General features: G+C 39.3%; 1 protein-coding gene across 2 annotated transcripts in view; it reads right to left on the bottom strand.

Moving 5' to 3' along the window:
- The window catches only part of Spag6 (sperm associated antigen 6), a 46,652-nt gene that overhangs the window by 14,664 nt on the left and 12,268 nt on the right, over window positions 1-19,720 (bottom strand). For both annotated transcript variants that reach the window (XM_048367784.1, XM_048367783.1), the window contains exons 4-8: window positions 16,845-17,028; window positions 4,731-4,936; window positions 3,755-3,928; window positions 2,662-2,814; window positions 115-306 (exon numbers count right to left, since the gene is read on the bottom strand). In XM_048367784.1, the coding sequence (XP_048223741.1) occupies window positions 115-306; window positions 2,662-2,814; window positions 3,755-3,928; window positions 4,731-4,936; window positions 16,845-17,028 (909 nt within the window). The remainder of the gene's footprint in view (window positions 1-114; window positions 307-2,661; window positions 2,815-3,754; window positions 3,929-4,730; window positions 4,937-16,844; window positions 17,029-19,720) is intronic.

The following is a 19,720-nucleotide window of genomic DNA, read 5'->3' on the forward strand; positions in this document are numbered from 1 at the left end:
TTATATTTCTTGATTCGTGAGTGCAATATTGTCTGTCCATCAGGAAAAATAAAGTATTTTAAGTCACAACTCTAACAGGTCTTCCCCTACGACCTTTAAGAATGAAGCACTTACTTTCACTTGCAGATCCTCAGAACTCTCCGATGACATGTACAAGGAAAGGAGAACAGGTAAAGTGTTTGTGACAGCAACAGCCCGTGCATGTTCGGAAGTGTGTCTCCCAATCTGTCCTAAGGCCCATGCTGCAGCAGCCTTAATGTGATCTTCCGGTTCTTCTGACAGGCAGATTGACAACTGGGGTACACCCTGCAGCCATGATCAAAAGAGCAAGTGCTATAAATCTAGAGTGGGATTAAAGAGGCTTCGGTGCCTCTCAAACATTAGAAGAAATCATTTCAGCCTTGATCCTTTTTTTCCTAAATGGTTCAATAAATGAGCACATCACAGGCGCTGTCATTTTTAAGTCAATAAAATGACCAGAACTAAATGACCTTCATTATCTGTAACAGTCCAACTTAGAATATCTCTACTAGCCTCCCCCAAGTACAGAGACATTTAGCCAAACAACAGATGCCACGGATTAAGCCAAACCAGAGTCTTCTGTGACAAACCAAAAATGTTTAGGATCTAAAAGCTTTGCTTTCCTTTGTTAACTTAGGACTCGGGCTGTAACCCCAGAGCTTTTCCCGAGCCTGGCACTTACCTAGCATCCACGGGCTCTGGGCATCCTCACAACCGCAAGCACAGAAAAACCAAATACTCATCTCTTTTTTTAAAAAAAGAAAACTACTTTTTTTTGCCAAGTACAATAAATCTAAGGACAAAGTAATGACTACAGTCTCAAAATCAAATGAATAATAAGTACATTTTAGATGGAATACATTACGCTAATATCTTTCTCAAAAGCATACATAATTTTCCATTAATTTTGGACAATTTTTAAGTACAGTTTTGCTGCCTTTAGCTTGATTAAACATCAAAGTATAAATATGTGACTTGTTATACAGATAAGCACATGCTTGCATTTTACAACATAGGCTTCAGTTTCAGTTAAACAGTGGAAACTGTTAACTAGAGGGCCTCAAATGTATCAGTTTGTACACCTAAGAATCAAATAATTAAATACTAATTCCAGAATCCATATTGGTGTGATTTTCAAACTAATTTGAGATCATAATAATAGTACCCAACAGCTTTTGATTTGGTTATTAAGAACAATTTTCTGAAGAGACTTGCCACATTTCCTCATTTCTGCAGACTAAAAATGTATGTCTGCCAATATAAAAGGTCAGACCTGTCCTCAGAATGAAGTAACTTTCTCAAAAGCTCATGCTTCTAGAATATAACAAGACTTAGGAAGAGAAGGAAAAGTAGACAGCCCCTCCTCCCATCCTTAGATTCTACCGTACTGGCCCCATTGTTTTGAATGGACAGAGGAGACAGGAACATGAATCGCTTCCAAAGTGATGTCATTAGACGTGAGCTTCTGTCATCACTGGTTCCTATCACACTACATGGGAAAAGGAGGGAATGCTACTAAGACTGCTGCTTCCACCTGGATCTTCAAATGACTGAAAAACAAGCCAAGTGGGAGGGGCAGGCAGAGGCTCCTGGTTAACTTGACTATGACAGGTCACAAGCACAAGCAACTGCTGCCCCTTTCATCATTCCTGTTATATGGTGGCTTTCTGACTACCCACAAAGGAGCCAAGGATCAAAAGTCCCTGTACCATCCTTCAGGTGGCCCTTCCCAAAGTCCAGACACTGTCACAGTCTGTGGTCACAGGAGAACAAAAGGAAAACAGCAAGATAAAAGGGAGCAAAGAAGCATCATAAAATAGGCAGAAAATAAAGATCTGAAATTCCTTTTCATTCTGAGGATTAACAAAGGATTAAAAAAAATCCACCTTTCTATGTAACATACAGCAGCTGGTTTTCTATGCTGATAAGAAACCTACATCAGAGGGTAGCCACACAGACTGTAAGCAGACAACCCTTGACATACTCTTCAGATCAATCTTTATGAATTTTGTGAGCACCTATGTGCCAACACTGCATATGTGAGTTTATATGAAGTTGAAAATTGAGATAAGACAAAATTCCTAGAGAAAGAACACACACACACACACACATTGCTGCTATCTGCTGTGTGCTCTAATTGCCTATATCTAGCTAGAGAAATTAGTGTATGATATCTGACTATGAAAGAGTATTGAGAGGATGTTCTAACCATTGCCATCTCCTACCTGAATGACCTCTGAAAAGGGTGGAAATTCCTTCCTGGCATGTCATTCAAAATAGCTGTTTGTAACAAAAGTTTGTTATCAGTGTTTGCAAATTAGTTTGCAAATAGTGCACAATTAATCCTCCTAGATACACATATACTTAATATTTAAATATAGATAACAGCCATATTCAAAAGAGTTAATATTCCGTTAATACTAAACACTGAGTAAAACCTTCCATCTCCAGTAACCTCCACCTTTCTTCAAGGATCGCTTCGAGAAACCTAGTAATAATCAGCAGTGAAATAAGCGTTGAAACTCCTGACTACACAGTCAGGTCATTCTTTTGCCACTGGCCAGTTACATTTCCTAGAATGTCAGCATGTGCTTCTGTCTTCGGCTATGTGATGAGGAGGAGAGGCAAGCACGCACGCACCTTGGAAATGATCACCGCCATGGCCAGGTTCTCAGAATGAGCAGCCACATAGCCGAGCATCATGATGCCGGGCAGCCGGATGTTCCCCTTGCAGGCTCCAATACAATCAATCACGGCAGCAACGCCTCCTGCATTAACGATCAGCTGCGAGAGCTGAAGGGAAAGACAAGAGCCAGGAAGCAGAAGATGCTCTTTCAATATAATATGCCCATGCTCGGTTTAGGTCTTAAAAACAACTGGACAAAATTGAAGTAACGTTTAAAGAAATTATTCTGTTTCAGATGTATCACTGGGAAGAGCTTTGCTTTTTTTTTGTGGTTCAATTTTTCATGTATTAATCACACAACTTTTATCCCTATTATAATGAATGTCAAAATTCTCACCTAAACACTAAGCCAAGGGCTAGTTCAAAACTTGGTAACTACTAAATGCCCAGTCACAATGCACAGGATGAAGCGGATTAATCCCGGCCTGCCAAAGGACCATGTCAGACATAGAGCCTAGCCTAGTTGTTCCCCTTTGCTAGAATGATTACTAGCTGAGTACACTTCAATTTAATATTTTTTTAAAAAGTCAGCCAAATAAAGATGTTAGATGATACAAGAAGTGTCACAAAATAAAAATCAATTCATCAAAATACATGCAGAAATGGCTTTATCTCTACTTCCTTTCACGTCTAAGAACTCGGAGCAGTGTCGTTACGCACACTAAGCCAGGGGACCTTTGTGGTGTCCACTGCTCTAGCTGACATAAAGTCATGCGGATGGTCTAGAGCCACAGCCCCCACAATCTAGAAACTGAAAGCTCAAACTGCACTAATAGAGTTCACTGGTTCTCAACTAGGGGCAGTGTGTTTTGATTGCCCCACCTGGGGAGCTACTGGCATCTAGTAATGAGAAGCTAAGGACACTGGTGAACACCACCCCGCAAGATAGAGTCTAACTCCCCACAAAAAATGACCTCGTTCAACCTGTCAGGAGAGCCCCGGATGAGAAACCCAATGTCCTAGTTCAACCCTTGGCCCTGTAAACAATTTGGTTTTTCATTTTAAAACTGTGCATTATTGCATCTCAAGGTTTTCTTTTTCTTTTACCTCAGGTGTATGTTTGGCAATTTCTCTAATTAAAGTAGACGCATTTTTCTTCACATATTCATCTTTTTCCTTAAGACAGGTGAGTACAACTGGGAAAATCTCTGCTTCGACAACCATTTCTGCCAAATCCACAGAATGTTTTGCAATCTGACTGAGAGCTGAAAGGACCTGACGCTGTTAAGCAAAAACAAAACAAAACAAACATGACAACATTCCCATATAACCTCAACAACTTCATCCATAGTCAAATTCCTTTCTAAAATGAAACCAGTATATACCCAATGTAACTAAAATTTCTGAATCTTGAGACTTTCACATCCTTTTCTTACACTTCGATTTTTTTAATTCCCTAGTTTCTGAATTCCTTCTCCATTATTTACTTATTACAGAAGATTAAAGAATATGACCTTTGGATGAAGATTAATTTCTTAAGTGTGCAATGCTTAAATTGTTAATTGATGTTACATGTGGTAGTTAGTATAAGTAGAAATAACATTGTTTTGGCATGACGTTGATACCATTTCAAAAGTGTTCCCATTGCTTTGCTAATGACTTTAAAATTTTATATGCAAGTATAACTGGTAACTTACTAATTAGAAATCAGATTCTAGAAAATTACAAGAAGGAGTAATATAAATACAACAATTTTCAGAAGAAACTAAACTACAGTGGTAGGCTAGAAAATCTGGTCCTTTCCAACCCTCAGATTCGATTCTGTATCTTAATTATTCGTGTTAGTACTGATGATACATCTAACTCACAGCATTCACATAGTTTTCGCAATCACATCTTAGTGGTGTGACCCTTGCAGCACTGTTTTCACATCTTAAAAGACCCAGTACCTATTGTATTTGTATTTGTTCCCAGTGATATTTTAAGAAGTATTTTGGGTATATAATAACAAACTGTATACATTTCTATTTTTGTAGATTATTAAAAGACTGGTTTGCTGTCTTGTAAACTCATTTTTAAGCACCTTCAATTTCGGGTCAGGGTTGAGGATCATCTGAGCTAAGTGGGCCACAGCGCCTGCGTCCACCACCGTCTGGGCTAACTCTGGAGAATGCTTTGAAATATCACTGAGGGCCGAAGCAGCAATCCTTTTCAAAGCAATTTCTGGCTCCTGGATACAGAGTACTAAAAGAGGAACAGCTCCCGCGTCCACCACAGCTTGTGACAGTTCTGTGGGTCCAAGAAAAGTAATTAAGTGAGTATGGGTGACTGACCCTTGTGCAAGCCATTTTTCACCCTGACAGATACAGCAAAGAAAAAAGGGGAGGGTGTACTTCACTCTCCCGACATCTGCATTTCAAATCAGCCTTCCTGGTTTCATAAACCATGTGGACCAATCCTGAACTGAAAAGAACACAGGTCAATAGATGGACCTCCATTTACATGAACACATTTGAGGTAGATTAGGCTGAAATGGCTTGTTATTCTTTTTTTTTTAAGAGAGTAAGCAGATGTCAGCTGTTTAAGCGCTGACAATTCTGCACTTCTCAATAGGCAAGCATTTTATGCATGGTTTACAATAACAGAGAAAATTAAAGTACCAAAAATTTACCAACCACACTAATTAGGCAGCATTTTGTGCTATTTACGTAAGTAAACATTAGCATGAATCTTGTGCCAATAGTGTTGATTTTGAAATTCCTTTCATCTTATAATACTTTAAAGACTCTTTTAAGATAAAATGCTGTGTTCTCACTGTGCATTAAAAAGTACTTTCAAAACAGATTTGCAAATGATCAACATAAATGTATGGATGTTCATATATCTGAGCAAGATATATAAATGTCAATATTTAGATAAAATTATAAATCTACCTTAGTCATGTTTCATGTCAAAAATCATATAGATATCTTTTACAATATCTTGTATGAACAGGAATAAGAGATACAAAAATAACATTTTTAGTTATAGAAAATGGGAGGCAACCAGACAGGCTTATATGTGTGCCAAAAAATTTATATTTTCAAAAGTGTAAAGTATCATATGTAATTACAGATACAGGGGGCTGGGAATATGGCCTAGTGGCAAGAGTGCTTGCCTCCTGTACATGAAGCCCAGGGTTCGATTCCCCAGCACCACATATATAGAAAAGGGCCAGAAGTGGCACTGTGGCTCAAGTGGCAGAGTGCTACCCTTGCATCACACAACTCATTTCTACAATTTCTTACTTGCAAATATGTCCTTATTTTTCCTGATTTGTAGTGTCTTAGCAATCTATGCCCTGCCAAGTTAAAATAATTACTTATGGGGGCTGGGGATATGGCCTAGTGGCAAGAGCGCTTGCCTCGTATACTTGAAGCCCTGGGTTCGATTCCCCAGCACCACATATACAGAAAATGTCCAGAAGTGGCACTGTGACTCAAGTGGCAGAGTGCTACCCTTGAGCAAAAAGAAGCCAGGGACAGTGCTCAGGCCCTGAGTCCAAGGCCCAGGACTGGCAAAATAATAATAATAATAATAATAATAATAATTACTTATGCTAGGCACTGGGGGCTCACACCTCTAATCCTAGCTACTCAGGAGGCTGAGATCTGAGGATCACAGTTCAAAGGCAGTTTGGGCAGGAAAGTCTATAAGACTCTTATCTCAACCACCAAAAAGCCAGAGGTGAAGCCATGGTTCAAGTGGTAGAGCAACAACTTGAGCACAAAAGCTTAGGGGGATAAAAGGGAAAGCATATTTTTTAAAGACAACAGCAGAAAGGCATAACAGGTTTCTCAGAATGAATCCCCAGGCAACTGCTGCATAGCAAAAAGTGAAACGGATGATCCCTGTTCCCCGAGTCCCACCCCCCCCGCAAAAGAACACAAGTATGACATGTGTCATTGCTGAGTAAACAATTCTTACTTCCTCTTAATTATTAACACATTCCTTAAGAATACAATTCAAACTATACAGATACCATACGTTACATATAAATTTTATAGGTGCCTACTTGAATATAATGGGCTGAGCACTTTGTCTCCAGAGAGTGTAAGGAGTATTGCACCGACTTATGTATTTCTACTTTTGTACACAGTTTCCAAGAGTAAAGAGTATTCAGTAAACTACAATTCTTTAAAAGCACTAAGGACACTGAGATACATCATACTCATAAACTGACACGTTGAATTGAAATGTCTTTGCACAACTAAAGATAATATATATTTATAAACTAATAGCATATATATAAATATTTATAAGCTAATATACTTATATACTAATAGCATCTATTTATAAACGAATGCATATAGATGCATATGTGTGTACATATATTATATATGCATATGTGTTGTGTGTATATATATATATATATATATATATATATATGGCCAAAAGTGGTGGTTCATGCCTATAATCTTAGCTACATGGGAGGCATAAGAGAATCAAGATCCCAGACTAACCTGGACAAAAAGCATGGGGCCTTATCTGAAAAGAATAACTAAAAGAAGGGCCAAAAATGTGGCTCAGGTAGTCCAGCCCCTGCCGGACAAGCACTGTTCCTATCCTTTACCAGATATATATAGTCCCACAGAGGTGAGCTTTGCTCCTGAGTGGCTCACGCTGCCCCTTGGAAACGATACTGTTCGTTACCTTCACTAGTATATGAGATCTAAGCTAGTGCATGTGCAGGTACAAACGCAATAGCCGAGGGCATGGACAACAAACACTTCGTATTCTGCAGCCTTTCTCACCTGGCCTTTGCTACCTCTCCCTCCACACATCTGTCTGCTGTTTCTGTTCCAGTCACTGTTAATGGCCCCGGAGAAGGCCTTGTTAGCTGGTGTGAGCTTTGTGAGCCAGCCTGGCCCATGCGCCGGGAGAACTCATCTGGAGGCATCTGTGAAGGGCAATTTGCTCCTGAGATTCACAGGAGAAAACACCTCCTCTTTTGCGTTGGCCATGGCCATGTGTACAAACGGCATCTGGAAGTCCCACATCCATCGTGCCACTGTAGCAGAAGGAATCTCTACCATGCCGAGGAGGCTGAGCACACAAATGAAAAACATCTGGATTCTCCCTGACACTGCCCTGCTTCACAGCCAACCTAGGAAATGCTCGATGCTGAACTCCGTCATGTGAGAAAAAGAAATGTTTAATGTCTTTATTGCTTAAACTGCTTGTAGTTTGATATCTGTAACCTACAACCTACAACCTGATATAATTCTTTCCTCTCTCATGCTTGCTGTATATATGTATTTTCCTCTTTACCTTCACTCATCAGGTATTGGTTAAGAGCTTAACGCCTGCTAGGAACATGAAGAGAGTAAAAAGCTATTCTGTGCTGGAAACCACTGTTCACGGGCCACTGTTCTGGGCCTGTACTGGGGCTTGAACTCCGGGCTTCACATTCTCCCTTGGCTTTTTTGCTCAAGGCCAGTGCTTGAACCTTACCTCCAGTTCTGAAAGCTCAATTCTGACTCTGATTTAGAAATAAGCTTTTGGAGGTTCAATTAACTAGCACGCTTATGATATCAACTACTGATATATAGACTTAGATGCCCATTGAAATTTGACCAAATATGCAGTGAGCCAAGAAATTTCTCTTTAGTATGTGAAAACATCTTACCTTCACTTTAAATTAATGTTTAAAATTCAATTAAGAATATATATATTCCAGGGGTTGGGAATGTGGTCTAGTGGTAAAGTGCTCACCTCGTATATATGAAGCCCTGGGTTCGATTCCTCAGCACCACATATATAGAAAAAGACAAAAGGGGCGCTGTGGCTCAAGTAGTAGAGTGCTAGCCTTGAGCAAAAAGTAGCCAGGGACAGTGCTCAGGCCCTGAGTTCAAGCCCCAGGACTGGCAAAATATTCTAGTATTCAGTAAAATGTAACACAATCACGTTTTCTCTCATATGTGGAAGCTAGATCTAAAATACACCAGGATATAATAAATAAATAATACAAGTCTTTTGTCATTCACACACAATGACATTAAAGGAAGCTTCTCTTGGAAGAGGAATAGAAAGGCACAATGCCTATGCATACCTGATCATACAAAATAATACTTATCGAAATAAGCTCCAGGAAATGGAAACAAGGTTTTTTTTCTTTTTTGCTGTTTTTGTTTTCATTTCTTTTTGTTCTGTTTGTTCATTTATATGTCTTTGAGAATCTAATTGGAGGCACAAAAATGGAGGGACAAAAGGGTGAACAAATGCAGCAGTGGTACTCACTGGACACTGTGTTGAAAATGAACTCTACAATTTGTGAGTAGGTATGGGAAGGAAAAAGTGGGAGAAGGAGCGAGGGAAGGGGTGACATCGTCCAAAAAGAAATGTACTCTTTACCTGATTTATGTAATGGTAACTCCTCTGTACATCGCCTTTATAATAATAATAAAAAATTAAAAAATATGACACAATCTTATACCATTAAATAACAAGATTAAAACATGGTTAGAGCTATGTTTAAAAATACTAAGGAGGGGCTGGGAATATGGCCTAGTGGTACAGTGCTAGCCTGTTATACATGAAGCCCTGAGTTCGATTCTTCAGCCCACATATACAAAAAAGGCCTGAAGTGGTGCTGTGGCAAAAAGAAGCCAGGGCATTGCTCAGGCCCTGAGTTCAAGCCCAGGACTAGCAAAAAACAAAACAAAAAAAAATACAAAGGGCGAGCTAGAGATGGAGCTCAGTGGACAGCACTTGCCCAGCATGTGTTAAGACCTGGGGTTCCGGGCTGGGGATATAGCCTAGTGGCAAGAGTGCCTGCCTCGGATCCACGAGGCCCTAGGTTCGATTCCCCAGCACCACATATATAGAAAACGGCCAGAAGCGGCGCTGTGGCTCAAGTGGCAGAGTGCTAGCCTTGAGCGGGAAGAAGCCAGGGACAGTGCTCAGGCCCTGAGTCCAAGGCCCAGGACTGGCAAAAAAAAAAAAAAAAAAGAACTGGGGTTCCCCTTCTCCATTGTTGGTGGGAGTGCAAATTAGTGCAACCACTTTGGAGAACAGTATGGAGTTTCTCAGAAAGCTCAACATAGACCTACCCTATGACCCAGTCATACCACTCCTAGGCATCTATCCTAAACAACAGGTCCCAATATATCAAAAAGACATTTGCACTTCCATGTTTATTGCTGCACAATTCACAATAGCCAAAATATAGAAACAACCCAGATGCCCCTCCACAGATAAATGGATCCAAAAAATATGGGACCTATACACAATGAAATACTACATAGCGATTAGAAATGGTGAAATATTGTTATTCGCAAGGAAATGGTCAGAACTTGAACAAATAATGTTGAGCGAGACAAGCCTAGAACACAGAAAACAAAGGGGCATGATCTCCCTGATATATGACTGTTAAGGAGGGGGGAGGGGGAGACAGTAGAGACCAGGTCTGCGAAACCAAAAACTGCTTGTCAAATGGTATTTCCCACAGGATTGGGTCAGCAACCCTACATTATGTAACTAAAACCAAACAACTACTCAACATATAAAGGCCAAAAATTGACCTCTCAGTGGATCACAATAGCTCAAAAGCTATGTATGTACGTTCATATAAGACTATTGTTGACATAGTTGACTGTCAACATTACATTTAAAGCCCTAGGTGAATTTTCTTGGGCATAGGCCACGTGGCTACTGTATATGTTCTTGGTACACTGTGTATTGTATATATGTCTACCTGACCTAGGGAAGGGAAAGAAAAACAGGGTGTAAGATATCACAAGAAATGTACACACTGCCTAACTGTATCCCTTGTGCATAATACCTTGTCAAAAATTTGTTTAATTAATAAATAAATTATTTTTTTAAAAGACCTGGGGTTCCATCTTTAGCATCCAGAGGGGGGGAAAAAGCCACATGTTATGCCAATATACTGACAGTTTACTGGGCCGATAGTAGCACTAGTGATATATTTCTTCTCTATTTGCCAACTTTCCTCAGTGTGGCTATTTTTTAAATACATACACACATCTCTGGTCACACATACGTCTAATTATGCAAGGAAAAATGCAGATAAGATGGGGTTTTTCTCAATAAAATAGAAGATTTCTTGTGTTTTAATGGTGAGATACGCATCACCTTTAAATAAAATACTGTGAAACACTATGTAATTCGTTTGAAGAATTTCTACTACATGCTAGAAAAATCACTTACTTTTTCACATTTCAACTGCTACCTTTATTCATGCCCTTATTACATGTAAGTTAAAATACTAATCTTTCCATGTTAGGAGGCATTCATTTTTAACAATAACTTTAGACTGCAAATCCTCAGAGAGACTACATCATATTTCCCTTATTCACGCTTATTAAAGCCATGTTTAGCATAGCGCACATGCAGATCGCTGAATGCATAGTCTGCAGATTGGTTATCTGCTGTTTTCGGTACAGGACTAGCTCAGGAGCAGCTCATTGAGAGTGAAGGAGCCCCGGGCAGTCTCCTCTGTCCCACGGGGGCTGTGGAAAGACAGGGCAGATGCCACCTTGTCACACTCTGCCTCCCTCTGTTTTCCTGTAATGCTTTTCCTTTTTTCCCTGCAGTGCTGGGGATGGAGTCCAGAGCCTGCTGCATATGAAGCAAGTGCTCTACCACCCAGCTACAGTATCCCCAGCCCCTTACCCTTTCTTCTCAATAATGTCATGACTACTTGTCTCCTTAGACAGGTCCCAGGCAAGTAACTAAGTGAAGCCAGAGGAGGAAAGAAAAATAGGGTTTGGGGGAGCAGTGGGAGAGTGGGAATGTCAAGGCTTCATCAAGGCTCAGTCTCAGCCCCAGGTGGCCATGTAGGAATAAGGGCCTATTGTTGTGAGAACATTTTGTAATGTAAATTGTCTGGCTACTTTTTAAGTGTTGGCAACTTTATTTTTTAAATAACTATGTGAGACAGCATAGAGTAGGCCAAATAAAACACATCCATCTGTGAGCCAGCTCCAGCTTCAATTAACATTTTACAACATCAGAATTTAATTTTACACCTTCTTAAACAACCTGTAGGCAGGCTCTCTGGATATGGAAAAGTTCTACTTTTAATTCTTGAATTATACTTCGGTGTCTATAAAGGAAGAAACACTTTTTGATTACATTAAAAAAAATTCAGAAAAGAATTCCAGGAAATTGATTAAAACCTAAACATTAGCCAGCAAAAGCACAAGAAAGAGAGATACAGTGAAAGAGAAACTCAACTTTCTTTCTGCTCCCAGGAAAGTTAGCGAGACTCTTACCTCCAATTAAGCACCAGAAAACTGAAGTGGAACTGTGGCTCAAAGTGGCAGAGCAAAAAGAGCTCAGGGACAGCACCTAGGCTCTGAGTTCAACCGACAAAAAGTAAAATGAAATAAAATAAAACAACCAAGCATTTCTTTGCAACTAGGTGGTCTTATTTCGGTTTAAAGATGAGCTAGTTTTTGTAGCTGGCCATAAGACGAAATGATAAAGAATATATTATTTTACAAGGTATTACTTTAACACCTTCTTGAAATAAAACAGATTAGAAAACCCATTTCAAATTTGTCACTTATGACATTAATCTTAAGTTAATCTGTCATACCATTCAGCCAATTTTTTCATGATTATGTGAACTTGTAATAAAAAAACAACAAATATTGTACTACAATAGCCTAAACTGGTTATTAACTGGCTATACTCCAGTATGCTTTTAGTAATAGCACTTTCAAAGTTTTGGTCTAACCTCGCTGTTCACAATGTGGTTATCTACTGCTGTGTAATAAATCACAACAAACTTAGAAACTTACAATATTTACTCTCCCGGAGTTCTGTGGGTGAGGAATCCGGGAGTGGTTCACTGGTTGGTTCAGGCCTGTGACCTCTCACCAGGCCACAGTCAAGGGCTGAGCCGGGCCAGCAGTGGTCTGAGGCCTCACTTCAAGCACACTCAGGAGTGTTGGAAGGAAGCTCAGTTTATCACCATCCGGGCCTCCCCAAGACTGCTCATATTGAGGTTCTCCCAAGATGAGTGATCTAAGGGAGGCCTCAGGACAATAAGCTGTAGTCTTTAAGCTTGGACTTTGCATAGCATCCCTTCTGCTAAACTTCACTGCTACACTGTAGAAGATGACCTGACTTCCCTGACTTCAAGACACAAGCTGGATGGAGAAGGCTGCATGGTCCAAGGTTTCATGGAATTCCCTGTGAGTGCTAGAGGCCTCTCCATGGAGGCTGGCCACCCCAGAAACCTTTGCACCTCACCAACACATCTAAGAGAGGCAACGTCCATGGCAACCATAGCAAGGTAATTCTGGCTCCTTTAAGAGCAACTCAAATCTAAGTCAAATATGCTATTGATCTGTAGCTAATGGGGCTTTAGTTGAAAATGATAGCTATGTGGGATGGATAGACAATGCTTCCAGGGTTCAAGCATAAAAAAGCAGCTTCAGAACCTGGTCAGGGAAAGCCACCAAGTAGAGCCCAGAGGAAGTGGGGAAAGATGAACTCCGGTACAGCCTTGAATGACAACAGGTAGGAGAAAATGCAAAGAGCTTTTCCAACTGTCCCTTTCTCCCTCTCTCCCTATAGGGAGATTTGAACTTAGGGCCTTGTGCTTAGGCAGGTGCTCCACCACCTGACTCACACCTCCAGCTCCCTTAGCATTTAACTTTTACCAGCTGAACAAGGCAAGGTTATAGACAGATTCAGAATGCCCTCTGAATCAAATCAAATATACTTCTCATATCCAGAATTTTCTCCCACTTGCTTTATATAGACTTGCAACCGCAATTTGGTTTTACTCCACCCACAGTTTTGTACTCCACACACACACACACACAAAAGAAACATAATATGGGGGGCTGGGAATGTGGCTAAGTGGGAGAGTGCTTGCCTACAATGCATGAAGCCCCAGCCTTGATTCTTCAGCACCACATAAATAGAAAGAGCAAGAAGTAGCACTGTGGCTCAAATGGTAGAGCACTAGCCTTGAGCACAGAGAGGCTCAAGGACAGTGCCCAGGCCCTGGACTGGCAAAACACAACAACAACAAAAAAAAACCCACTTAATATGGTAAATACACTATTATTGATAGTCATGTGCATATCATGTGCATTCAGTAACTGGTTATCTAACCATAACAATTTAATGCTATAATTTGTAGACATTGAAACAAAACAAACACCATTTCTAGCTGTCAGCACCGTTTTTCCTATGATTGTTGCTAGATGTATTATATATGTGTGTGTATGTGTAACTTGTAAAAATTGTATTTTTCAAATAAGCAAAAGTCAAATAATGCCTACTTGTCACTCTTTTCTGCTATTTGGGAGCTCATTTTACTTTTTACTTTCTATAATAAAATCTTTTCCTTTGATTACCCTTAAATATTTGTTTAAAGGCAATAGATTTATGATCTAAACGTTTAAGAGTTAAACATTTCTTAAACTAATCACACATTTTACCACTAATATTAAAAACACACACTGAATGAAAGTCTTCCTATTAACCTTCTCTCTCTATATATAGATATACATCAATCCATATATAGGTGTGTGTATATATATACATATATATGTATGTATATACTCCTTTTAGGAAACCATTGAGAACTAAATCAGGTTACTTGGAGGAAAATCGTGTACTCGCACTGGTTTGGATGAGAACGAGGACTTCTAGGGCCTGCTCAGTTATCAATTTCCTTTCCTTCTGAGAAATCTATGCAGTAATCTCTTCTGGGAGCTTCTGAGTTCCAGGCCTCTAACTACTGTGAAATATTGAAATTACACTGGGAATTCCATGTGGGAGCTAGATTACAGTAAGAAATTGGAATGGGACCCCTAAGTCAGATCTTATGTATGAACTATAATAATTTCACCCTGACAAGTCAAGGGGGGAACAAAGTGGTTATCTGGGAGCACCTGCTGGATACACTTACTTATCTGTACTGCTGCCCTCAAAGATTTTTTTTGTACCACTCTGAAATATTCATGTCACAGTTTGTACCAAGCCCCTCTGACATACCAAAACTTCACTAAATCCACGCAGGTAGATAGATACCTAGCTTCTGACTTAAAACACTGCCTTAGATTTCTCCCTCAACATGTGTGACAAATGTCTTAAAGGAAACTAGATATGATGGAATTTTAATATATTCATTCTGAATCATTCTAAGTACTGTCAAAGTTTTCTTTCCCAGCTTAGTTTCCTATTGCTTTATTACTATTTTGTCACAATTTTAAGAACAAAATTAAGTATAACTATGACAGAGCTTCTCCTGTTTCTATGTGTAAGATTTTCTTCCATATTAGTGGCACATTATGGAATAGGAGCTTTGGAGTCAGACACACTTAGACATAAATTCTGACTCTATGATTTATGCAACCTCGGACATTCTAAGTTACCCTTTCTTTCTTCATTCTAGAAAGAATACGTACCCAAGGGTAACTACAATCAAAATGAGATAATGCATCTGAAACACATTACACAGATTCAGACACATAATAATTACACAACACACAGTAGCTACAATTTTATACATACACACACCAAAAAATCTAGAAGTGAAGAAAATGTCTTTTTATTTTACTACCTTAGTAAGACAAACATGTTTTACTTCTAATTTATGTCCACATAAAAACTCACCTAGAGTATAACCGTAATATACAATTTTATCCTTTTTAACATTATAATTACCTTTCCATGTTACCACACAGGGATCGTAATTACCCTTCTGCTTTGCTGCATGAGATTCTATTAAGTGAATTACTATAATTTAACCAGTAAATTTACATCACATATTTAAGGTGTTTTAATATTAAAAGCATTATAGTAACATTTTCATTCTGTGGGATTCTTTCCTTAGCGTGAATTTCCAAAGCAGCTTTTTTAGGATAAGCATAAGCTTTTTCATGACTTACATTCGTTTTGTCAAACTCCTTTCCATGTGTTTTTATAATTTGTAGTTGATTCTGCAATGTCATAAATATTATTTTATTATTATTTTTTGAGACAGGGCAGTATTAGGTTGCCTAGAATGGCCTCAAGCTCATGATCATCCTGCTTCAGCCTCTCTAGTAATGATTGCAGCCAACAGCTCCAGCTAAACACTTTTAATATCTAGTATTACCCTAATATCTTACATTTACTGAGTATTTACTAAGTACTGTAACATATTACTTCGTTATCCTCACAACAGATCTCTGAAGTAACTACTATACACTCTCTTGCCAATGAGAAGATGACGATTCAGAAAACTCAAAACCCACGTCCAAAGTGTCTCAGCTGCTAAGTGGTGGTACACGGACTCAAACTCAGATCCTGCCTAAAGCCACAGCACTCTTAACACATGGCCACAAGGCTGCTTTGTTCCTCCTCCCCTCTGATCAGCAGATGGAGAAAGACCCTCCAAATGTTTTCAATGGGCTGTTTGTTTACTACCAGCAAAGTTGGTCACTTAGATTTGCCAAACACTGTATTTTTACTGTATGTCACTTGATCTTAGGAATGTCTACAAAGTAGTAGAGACTACACAGTTCCCTGTGTATGGTTTACCAGTCAAGTGTGTTCACATAGATTTCTTCCAAAAGGCCCTGGTTGGCTGTTCTTGATGACTTACTTTATACCAAGGAGTCAGGCTATAGGAGAAGGTACCCCTATTGATTTACATCCTCCTCCTTTCTTGCCAACCTGAGCTGAATACAAACATTTTCTACAAAGTCATGTCTATTTCTTTTCCCTCCACTCATTCATGTGGCATGGCTCCTGACTGATTTGGCACCCCTATCATGAAGGGCAGTGAGAAGCCAGTGACCCTTCAAGCCACAATAAACTCTTTAGCTAAGTCTGTTTGCTGGCACTGACTGTGACAGGGTATCTCTGAGGCACAGGCTGGCTGCATTACGATCCTCCTGCTTCAGATTCCTGAGTGCAAGGATGACAACGCAGCCACACTTGGCCACCAAGGCCTTTGAGAACCAACCCAGCTCCCCTCCTCCCTCCTCAAATTTCCCTTGGCTAAGATTAAATTTGACAGATATAAGTATTTTGCAAATATGCAATCCAAACAACTTGGCTGACATTCAAAACTAATCTCTTCCAATGTAGAGAAACCCCACCTATGGGTTATTAGGCAAAAATCTGATTTAACTAATGAACGGATGCTTCAATCATCCTATGTTCAAATATGCTCCATTACCTGCATTATGTCTTGCAATGTATCCCAGGGCCCAGGCCGCAGCCTCTTTGACTCCAGGATCAAAATCTTCCAGACAGATCACCAGCGTGTCCAGCGCCCCGCAGTCCACGATGGCCTGCGCCAGCTGAGGAGAATGCTTGCCAACCGCTCGCAGCACGAAGGCCGCTGCTTTCTTGTAGAAACGCTGCCAGGGTAAAAAGAGCAAACTCAAAAGGGGCTGAGCACTTACATATTCAAATCCAGACTAGACCGAGAGCCACAGTAAAATGCTCTTCATATAAACGAAGCTCCACAGTTCTTAAATACACAGAATGAAAACTATCCTGTTGAAACCACTGTGTCTACTTGACATGTCCCAACTAAGTGAAAGCACAGTTGTTTTAAATTGCATTTTAAATATTTTATGCTGAAGCATGCATTCAGAAATTGTACAAAATACAAACATTGTACTTTGCAAATTCATGGCATCATGCGATGTGTCTGCACTACACTGAACAGTATTGCTGGGCCCATGGGAATGCTTAGATCATGTGTAACTAAACTCTCTGTCAACTGACTACTTCATTTCCTTTTCGGGTCTCCAGCCTCTAAGCCTGATTGGCCTTTCACCACCTCAACTAATCTTCCTGGTGTCCTCAGCTACCCTGAAATAACAACCACATTCCAAGATGTACTTACCAATCAGCATGTAAACAGCATGTATTTACAGGGCAAATAAGTAAGCTAAACAATAGCACTGAGGTGATGTGTCCTCTAGAAATGTTTTTACGAAAAAATAAGAGTGAATTAGTATGATGTGAATTTTAAATACTGCTTCATATTTATTTTTCCTATATAAAAGTTTTATCTGGCCTGATTCCCAGTCAGGCAACCAAAAAAAAAGGAAAAGTTTTATCTGATTTTGGAATGAGAAACCGAAAGTGCAACACAGACCTAGCCTGTCTCTCTTCATATTGTTAGGGAAATGATAGAAAACGTTGTTTTGTGGTTAAAATAATAGAGTGATGGTCTCATAACTTACTTTCATTAATAAAATTCTATTAATCTCCAACTTGACACTCTGAGTTTCCTTTTCTTGCTGTGACTACTGACAACTAACCAGGTGACTACAACACCTGCTTTGAGAGCTTTCTGTGAGGCTAAAACTCAGTCACAACAAAAATTACAGGAAGAAGAGAGAACATCAAGTATATTTTAACACATTATATCTAAGAAGTTGATATCGACTGCTAATATAAGAAGCTAGTACTGATGTTTTGATGTGACATATTTTCTTTAGTTTTCTGTTATGTCAATACTCAATTAGTATAGAATCCTAAAGTAGCTTTACATGAGTGGTTTTCTTACAATTGTGGGAAAAGAATAGTGATACATTTCTTGCACAGCACATTAATGTGTTAATTAATTTCTTGGACATATATCACCTTAGGCTCATTAAGGTAATGAGTGTAACTGTTCTTCATAACTATTAAATTTACAGTTTATGGGTACCACTAGTGACTACTAACTCTACAGACTACAAAGTCTTTACCCTACTTTTTATTTTACCCAAATTCCTTATGTTCGTCTCTCCCTTTCCTCACCAAAAGATTTGCCTTTAGGGGGAAAAAAAGCAAAGCAAAACCACAGGACTTTGTACCTCATAAAGAGGAGATTAAATCTCCTGTGAGAAATGACTTAAAGGCTGGGAGGGGAAAGAGACGGGCTTGTGAATACTGCTTTGTGTTCTCACTGCCTCCAAAATTTGCTGCCTCATATTTTTGTCTCTTGACAACTAATATAACACTCATTCATACTTAGAAATTGACTGGAACCTTCTTTGTGAGATACAAAAACACACAGGATAGAGCTACCAGTCCAAGAAGAAGAAAATATTTGAGTATTTAAGGCAGAAGGCTCATCCCTGAGAAAAAGAAAAGTTCCTTATAGAGGCATTAGTAGACAACACTCAAATCAACATTTTGCAGAGTTAAGACTTTTTAAAGTTTTGGTAATATATGTATACATCATAAAATTTTTCACTGTAAAGCATACAATTCAGTGACATCTAGTACATTTGCAGTGTGCACAACTATCACCACTGTCTAGCTCCAAAACCTTTCTTTCCCTCATTACAACAAGAAACCCCTGTAAACTAAGTAACCATCCTCCAATATCTGCTTTCTTCCCCAGCCCCTGCTGTATGTGTGGATTTACATATTAAGAATGGTTCTAATAAATGGGATCATACACTAGGTAACCTTTTGTGTCTAGCATCTTTTACTGGTCATATTTTTAAGAATCAACCATATTGTACCATTCACCAGTACTTTGCTCCTTTTTGTGACAGAATAATAGTCCATTGTACGGGTAGACAATATTTTGCTTATCCATTCATCTGTTGTTGGTGGACTCGGGCTGCTTCCACGGTTTGGCTATTGTGAGTGCTGCCACTCTGAACATCTCTGTGGACTTTTGTTGGAGCTGGGTTTCACTCCTCCTGGGTGCACAACTAGGAGGCGAACTGCTGAGACAGGAGGCAACCCCAGCTAACTCCAGCTTGCCAAACTGTTCCCACAACAGTTGTACTGTTTACATTCCTGCCAGCCACATATGAGGATTCCAGTTTCTCCACATGGTCCCCAACATTGATTTTTCTGTGTTTTCTATTTTTTATGATGGCCACCCTAGAAGGTAGGAACTAATATTGTGGGTTTTATATGCATTTCTCACTGGCTAATGCTGTTAACTTTTTATATACTTCTTAACCATTTGTAGATAGTCTTTAGAGAAATAGCTATTCATTTGCCTACTTTTCAAATTAGGTTTTAAATACATAAACGAAGGAAGACATATGCCTTGGTTATTTAAAAAAAAAAAAAAAAAGGAAGAAAGAA

Source organism: Perognathus longimembris, chromosome 18 (assembly GCF_023159225.1).
Source record: "Perognathus longimembris pacificus isolate PPM17 chromosome 18, ASM2315922v1, whole genome shotgun sequence".
Lineage (NCBI taxonomy): Eukaryota > Metazoa > Chordata > Mammalia > Rodentia > Heteromyidae > Perognathus > Perognathus longimembris.